At 41.8% G+C, this 8,051-nt stretch overlaps 1 protein-coding gene and 1 pseudogene across 3 annotated transcripts; both read right to left on the bottom strand.

Annotated features, from left to right (window-relative positions):
- Nucleotides 1-559: 559 nt before the first annotated feature.
- On the bottom strand, nt 560-1,444 carry LOC308503951 (akirin-1-like; the record flags this gene model as incomplete). 2 transcript variants are annotated; one of them, XM_081063748.1, is made up of 2 exons in its annotated part: nt 560-951; nt 1,087-1,444. In XM_081063748.1, the coding sequence occupies 2 exons, from the start codon at nt 1,442-1,444 to the stop codon at nt 869-871; spliced, it is 441 nt and encodes a 146-aa protein (XP_080919874.1). In that variant the 3' UTR covers nt 560-868. The 2 variants fall into 2 exon arrangements, with proteins under 2 accessions (XP_080919874.1, XP_080919873.1); XM_081063747.1 differs by having other exon boundaries at nt 560-1,444.
- Nucleotides 1,445-6,936: 5,492 nt separating this feature from the next.
- On the bottom strand, nt 6,937-7,819 carry LOC308503235 (cyclin-G1-like; annotated as a pseudogene). The gene is made up of 2 exons: nt 7,727-7,819; nt 6,937-7,556 (listed from the first exon to the last, which is right to left on the bottom strand). The product of its transcript is annotated as a cyclin-G1-like (transcript).
- Between the last annotated feature and the right edge of the window lie 232 nt (nt 7,820-8,051).

Genomic DNA, 8,051 nt, shown 5'->3' on the forward strand with positions numbered 1-8,051 from the left:
CTGTGTGATGCTCCCCCGAGAGAGCCCTGATGCTCCTGCTCCAGGGGAGACTTTTTCTTTTCAGACGTTCAGTGTCCAGGGAACTCTTTGTGTGAATGAGGTGAGCACAGACCCCATGTGGGTATTTTAAGGCTTGGAGTCAAAGTATTTTTCTAACACGGCTAGGCAGAGCTTCCTTGTATCAAATGGCGCGTCTCTGGTTTGTTCTAATTCCTCACCGTGCATTTGTAGACCTAGAACCACAGACCTTTGCTATATCATTATAATCACATCTAATGTCCATCCTAACTTATGATTCATATTCTGTGCCTGGATACAGTCCCTGTATTTAACAGCAATACCTACACATAAAACAAGCCATGGTTACAACTTATATGGTCATAAAACATTAATGATCTTCTGTAGACCAAGCAAATGTTTTTAACCATAATTGTCGTGCATCAAATTCACAGCCAGGATCCCCAAGATCAAAAAAAAATTGCACAATACAAATAATAACTTACAATACACATACACACATATACACACACTCGCACACACACTTCTTACAGAACTGTGCTTGGGGAAACTCCGTATGTTGCATGCCACTGAGGGCATATTTTGCTAAACTGCTGCTCCAGATATTATGTTTGGAAAATCTATCACAGTAGGGCATAACCGTTTATTGGATGAGCAGAAAAGAAAGATATGCTTGTGGCAACCAGAAAGTTTTACGGTCTTTCAAGTTGTATAAAATGGACCTGCAGAAACGTTTAAGTGTTCTCAGGATGCAAAGTTGGAGCTGAAATGTGATATCAAACCAGTTGCAAAAAGTGTACAGCAGCCATCTCTTGAGGTCAAACCTGGTACCCAGATATGCAAGAAAGCTTCAGGACACATAGTTTGTGGGCCTTGTCCCATATCGTCGCATAATCTGATCATGTGTGAATTTCACAAAAGATTCATATTGTTCTGCTAGTTTGGTATGGAGGATTTGCTCATCCTCCTCCCGAATTTTATCTTCATAGTCTTTTAAGAGACGCTCACATATTATTCCAACTTGTCGGAGAGTAAAGGTGGGCTGGTCCTTCTTCATCCAGGAGGAACCTGGAGAACGAGGTGCTGTGAGTGCTGAAGCGTGAGACTGACTTTCCGAAGGACAGGCTTCCTTCTGATGAAGAACAACTTCTAAATGTCTCCACCTCTGATAACGACTATATTCTTGTTTTATGTTCTGAAAAATTTGCTCCGGAGGTGGAAGGCGTCGCTCGCTGCCCGGAGGGGCGGGCTGCTGCAGAGTCGGCGGTGGGGTCTGCGTCTGGAGCGGCGGCGGCTCGGCGTCCGGGGGCCTGAGGCCCGGAGTGGGGCCGGGCAGAGGGGCGCAGCGCCGCCGCTTCGGGGAACCCGGGCTCAGCAGCGCCGCCTCGAGCTCCAGCGGCCGCTTCAACGTCGCCCCGCACGCCATGCCGCTGCGGGGCCAGGGACCAAGAGCGGTCGCGGTGGTAACAGTAGCCCAAGCTCCGGCTCCAAGGGCACCTCCAACACCCGGCAGCAGCGCTGGTCCCGCCTCCTGTCAGAAACATTTTCATTTATGTAGGTCTTCTTAAATTTCTTTCAACAATGTTTTGTTGGTTTAAGTGTGTAAGTCTTGCACTTTCTTTATTAAATTTATTCCAGAGTATTTTATTCTTTTGATTGTTATTGTAAATGGAATTGTTTTCTTCCTTTCATTTTTGGATTGTTCATTGCTAGTGTATATAAGTACAACTGATTATTGTGTATTGATCTTATACCTGGAGACCTTTTGAACGTATTAACTAATTTTTTTTGTGTATGAATTTTTAGGGTTTTCCCTATACAAGATCATGTCATATGCTAATTTAGTTTTACTTTTTACTTTCTAGGGAGATGCATTTTATTTTTTTGCCCGGGTAGAACTCCCAGTACAATGTTAAATAGAAGTGAAGAGAGTGGACTTCTATCTTGTTCCTGATCTTAGGAGGAAAGTTTTAGTCTTTCACCATTAACTATGATGTTAGCTGTGGTTTGTCATATAAGTCATTTACCAGGTGAGGAAGTCTTTCTGTTCCTGGTTTGTTGAATATTTTTATCATTTAAGGAGTATTGGGTTTTGCCAAATGCTTTTCTGTATCAATTGAAATAATCATGTATTTTCCCCTTCATTCTCTTAATATGGTATATTACATTGACTGATTTTCATATATTCAGCCACCCTTGTGTTACTTGGATTAGTCCTATCTGGTCATGGTGTATAATCCTTTTAATACACTGCTAGATTATGTTTGATACCTTAGCACTGGAATAGTTCTGAGTTAGGTGAGACAATGATGAATCCTTTGAGCAGGTCTTCCAGGAAACCACCAGACAGGTCAAACAGCCAAAATTCTTTGAGGATAAGATTTGTTTTGCTCCTTCTAGCACTTGGTACTTGCACTGGGAATGTAGACTCTTTTCTTCAAAGCCATCATTGATGAGCTGGGGAGTGGGAGATGAAAATAAGATAAGCTAAAATTCCACAAAACTTTATTACCAAGATTCAGTTGTGTGTTCTTGTTTGAGCATTCATTCCCTTCTTACAAGTTTCAGTTAATTTTCAGAGTTGGGAGACAGTTGATTCTGATAGCTTTTGCCAATTTATTCATTGCTTGATGTTCCCTACTCTGCCATTTCCACTATGTTACCTCTCTCCATGTCTTTTTAAATTAGTTTCATTGCCAGAAGTCTCATATCCAGAAATGAGCCCTGTGGGTTCCCACATGCTCACTGTATTGCAACTTTCCTCTAATCTCTGTGAGCTCAGTGGAATTAAGAGGAATTAAGAGGACCAGAAACTTACTGACGTATCATTAAGCTTGGATATGCTCACAGGCGTATTGTGACCACAACCACAGCGTTGTTACCGCACCACGCAGGATGAGGAGCACATCCCAGGACACAGACCCCACCAGGTTCTTCCGGCTGAGAGTCCCAGAACTGAGAGCGCCCCCTGCGGGATCACACCCTCTGGCCCTGTGCCTCCTTTTCACTTTCCTCCCCTTCACCTTTCTTCCCTCAAAGCCAGCCCAACTTGACAAATCAACCAACCAACTAAAACGTGGAGAAGCCAAAAACCAAATCTATTACTATGTGGAGGGGTAGGTGAAGAGCTAGGAAATGGAGAAAAGCTAAAAGATCAGTAGTTGAGTTGACATGGGATTCATTTTATGCTTGGATTATTGCAAAGTTCTCTAGCTTGGTCTCCTTTCCTCTAACATCTCATTATTCCTTTCCTTGCCCCTTAAGCCCATTCCCCACATTTCAGTCAGCAATTTTTCAAATCTGATCATATCACTTAAGAGGCTCCCCACTGTCTTCATGGGGAAGACATACAAACATACAACATACAACAGCCTTTCATGATGTGCCCTCTGGTTTCCTTTCCAGCCCAATTTCTCAAACCACATTCCAGCCATTTCTGATGAGTTTCAGTTCCATCAATGGGCTGAATTTATCATACTTATCTCTTAACTGTTTTAAGCACTATTTATGGCACATTTTTGGAGCTCAATGACTGTTGAATAACTGTATAAATGCAAACAAATTTCTATGTGTTCCTGCAGCCTGCAAACAACTGAACTGACTTTCATTTCATGGTATTTTAGGTGATAGGTTTTAGTATATGGGCTCACACCATTCATGAAATTAATATTAAAGAGATAAAATTAGAAAAGTGTTTGGTATATAGTAGATGTACAACAAATGTAGCCATCGTTGTATTATTACTACTATCTTAAAGAGCAAGCTGAAACTTCAGATAACATTTCATCAAATTTGGATGGTATGTCTGGAATGGAATGATTTAAATCAAAGCTATGTGACTATATGAGATTCCCTTTAGGGACCCTGGAGATACACCTCAAGGTGATAAACAGTAATCATATAAAAGAGCTGAAACTCAGACTCAAGAGGATCTCATATGGAGATCCAAAGCATTAAGATGAAAAGAGAAAACAGTGGTTTGAAACAGGAACCCAAATTGGGTGGATGCTAAGAACTGTAGGCCTTGGTTTATAATGGTGCTGCCAACTCACAAGGTCAACTCTCCCGCAGAAGTTTACTTACTTAAAATGATAGAAGATGCTCCCAGGCCATGCGGGTTAAGCCACGTAGCCTTCTTAATGGTGCTGAAAAGTGTAGGATGAGCATGGATCTTCTCAACTCACCTACTGGTACCAGTAAAACATTCCTGGAGATGGGAGAACCCAGGATGAGGGAGTCCTTAGTTGCCAGGACCTGGCAACCTCTGATCTCAGGGTTACGGGGTCTGAGTCCTAGTGGCAACTCGGCCAAGGCTCGCTACGCTTAAGTCGTGCCCTCAGCATATGGCCAGCGGGATGTGATCCCGCTGAGAAGCCACTGAGGTGGCTCCCTCAGTTCCGGGCCTCCCAGCCGGAAGAGCCTGGTGGAGTCTGTTTCCTTGGATGAGCTCCTCACCCCGCCTCGTGAGGTAACAATGCTGTGGTTGTGATCAGGAGCAACGCTGCGTGGGGCACTGTGCGTGGAGACCCGCGCAGACGCATGTGGTGCAGTGGAACCTCCACAGCTCCATTGAGCCTGCAAGCTCCCAGGATGAGGCCGGAGTAGTGGAATGGCAGAGATGCCACCCTTCCCTGGGCTATGTCAGCATCTTACTCTGTCCCAGGGGGAAGAAGCTGTGCTTGAAAACTCTGCAGAGTCACCCCTTTGAAGAAGTGAATTCATGGAAACTCCCTGCCACCAAGAATCTTCCAAATGCTGTGGTGGGTACAACACTGGGAAGAATAATTAGCTTTTTTGGTCCTCAGTTTACTATGTAGAGTGGAGAAAATACCTGCTCAGGTACCTCACAGGCTCATGCTACAGAACTTTGAAGATCAAAGCTATTATATAGTCTACTACTATAATTACTATCATTTTATTCTGATTAAGTAAAAACCATGAGTCAAATATTTGGAATCCTCCTAGATGGTTATTTTCATGAGGGCAGAGTCCCTGTCTGACTTCTTTACCTCTGTGGCCCCCATCCCCATTCACTCTCTCTAGCTGCTGGAAATCAGCTACCAGTGTATACCACTGTGTCTGGCACATAGTATGAATGAATGAATGAATGAATGAATGAATGAATGAATGAATGAATGAATGAATAGACCATGGAACCGCTTTTCTGGTCTTGCCTGGGGTGTTGATCGCTGAAAGATGTTTATTCACTTTCGCTTTCTTCCTTTGGACAGAATCTGGTGGTGTCTTCTAAATGCATGTTAGCAAAAGAGCTCTGCTTTTTGCTCTGGGGCCTCTTTTGCAGGAAGAAGGTGTTAGGTACTCTGCGGGTGATGGTGGTGGTGGCAGCGGCCTCTGAGGTTTTCTAGAGTGAAATAATTCCGTAATTCAAGACAGCAAGATCTAAGCTGAGAAAACTTTATACTCAACATGTCCCATATAGAAAATACAAACCAGAGTTATCCGTTTTAATTTTTATTTACAGAATGGGGAAAAAGAAACATTGAGATGAACTGAATTGCGGGAAGTGAGTCTCAGAAGAGCTACCTCTTGCATGGGAAAGATGAGCAACAGCAGAATTTGCTTTTTTAAATCATGGTTAAAGAGTCTCCCAAGTAACGCTTGCAAACTCAGCTAGGAAAGGGAATACACAATCAGAGAAACTTTTTTTTTTTTTGCATTTCAGTAACTTTATTGAAATGTATATCTAGTACCAAAACATAATGGTAGTTGGTTAGTTTACCTCTGTCAACTCAAAATTAACATTGGTATAATCAAAATATTGAAATATATCAGCCTTTTGGGAAAACTGAAAATTTATCTAGAAAACATAGTTTACGAAAGTATAAGATACACTGTGGTTCTTTGGTTCATTTTCCAGTGCATATTTAACGATAATACGATGTCAAATCTGATACAGCCATCCTGGATGGCCTCAGGCTACACATTGCACTGAGTAACTGTTTACTCACTGTTAACACTGTCGATCTCCTTATATTCACTGACTGCATAGAAAATGCTGAATACTCCCTCAGCAACCTCACAATTATGAAGATGTTTTATTTACTTTTTTTAAGACTTTCAGTTGGCATAATAGGTGCAATTAGTGAAAGTATAGTCTATTTTAAACATAATTCTAAATGAGAAGCAATGAGAGTTTTATAAAAAGAGTCCTTAGTAAAAACTTCTGGAGTGTTAAATCGGCAAATTTTCAGAGTGATGTTAATTTATTTGAGTTTCTAATACAACGAAAACTAATTTTCTCGATGGAACTAGATTGAAGCATGAAAACCTTTGTTATCATGGATACAAACTCCACCTGCTTTCTAGAAAATATGTTAAATATAACTTAATAGGCCCAAGTTAATAGGCTTTATATAAAATGCCCCCAATTAAATGTAATTCCCATGTAGCAATAAAGGCCACATCTCTGGATTATCTGTGACTTGCATTCCGGGTGCCAAGAAACCATTTTCACTGCCCAGAATAGTGACCCTTGTTATGCCTTCAAAGTGCATATGTGAAATGGGTTTGAGGTAAACCTCATAATTTAAAATTAAAATGTAAACAAAGTAGGTTACCACTTTTAATCCCACCTAAATATATTGATCCAACGTAGAAAGTTGGATCAGTGTTAGAAATGAAGACTCAAGTACCTTCCCAGACTGTCATTAACAATTCACATTTATGTTCTTGGACTTTGTTTGCATGTCTCACAGATTAATTCAAAGTTAAGCTTAATTCCATTACAGCGTAATATTAATTAGGCAGTTTTTCCAAAGCTGACAACATCAATGCTAATCTAGTTGTGATGTTTTGAGGCTTCATAGCTTAAATCCATGACAACATTATGGAATCCATAGCTCAGGGTTGTGGAGAAAGGCTTCAGAGAAGAGTTTTTTTGTTGCTATACTAATCCAATTAAGGGACCGTTTCAGGAATTGTTGGAAGGTGTGTTATTCTGTAATAATGATGCTTCAATTGCCAGGCAGTACACCCAGAAACAATCCATTTCAACTTCTGAACATTTGGTTTGGAACTCTTGCTTGATGAATATTCAGTTAAACACTTGAATATAAGCTCTTGCCAGAAAGTCGAATCTCTGCCATTTATCTTGCAATGTTTCTGAAGACATCCTACTCCTTCTGTTAACTCTACACACTTCTGTGCTTGGATCTCCAAAGCAATGATAGACAATGCCAACATAGAAGGTGTTGCTTTAGAAAATATGATTCTGCAGTGGCATGCCTTAAGTTGAGCTTCTAGTCTTTCAAAATTAAGGCTCTTCCTTCTTTCAAATGGCAAGTTCTTTCCAATGAGTGAATAGAGTTGCAGAAGTTGAAAGGCAGTAGTAGCTTTGATTTTCCAACACATCTTCTCCAACACAATCTTTTCCACCCTCATCAAGTCTGAAACTGTGAGCCTAGGCTGGCTTATTCTGATCAAGTTAGTTGCCAATGGGACATTCCTTTCTTCTTCTATGGATTTTACAGCTAAGTAGAAGCAGCTCAGTCCAACACACCCAAGGTGCTTGGACTGTACTGTCATTTTGGACAGGAACCTGGTCAGTAAATTCACAACTAGAAAACGTCTAAGTGTCTGAAGCCAAAGAGCTGAATTAGACTAAGAAGATCTTATACTTCAGAGTCCCTTAGGCTTGCAGTCATCCTGAGGCCGTTATCATGTGCAGATTCAATTAGTCTCAAGCCACAGACCTTTGGCGGACATTTCCACTCCTGTTCCAATAGGGCATTCAGCTGGTGTAGCTTTTCTGAGAGTCAGTTGTTGTCAGTACCTCTATCATCTCAATCAGGAATGGGGCTCCTCAGCGCTAATCGCCCTCCCGGAGCTCTCACCTCAGCCCAGGATATCAGATCTGGGAGACACCTGCTAGACCGATGGGATTCACGCAAAAGGGGAGGGGTCCGGGGAGCTGTCCTGGGTGGTCTCCGCAGCGCCCACCAGGTGACACTGCCCTCCTCTCAGTCAGAGAAACTCTTAACTCATCATTCTTGGAAATCAACCACAAATATATG

The sequence above is a fragment of the Rhinolophus hipposideros genome (assembly GCF_964194185.1).
Source record: "Rhinolophus hipposideros genome assembly, chromosome: 10".
Classification (NCBI taxonomy): Eukaryota; Metazoa; Chordata; class Mammalia; order Chiroptera; family Rhinolophidae; genus Rhinolophus; species Rhinolophus hipposideros.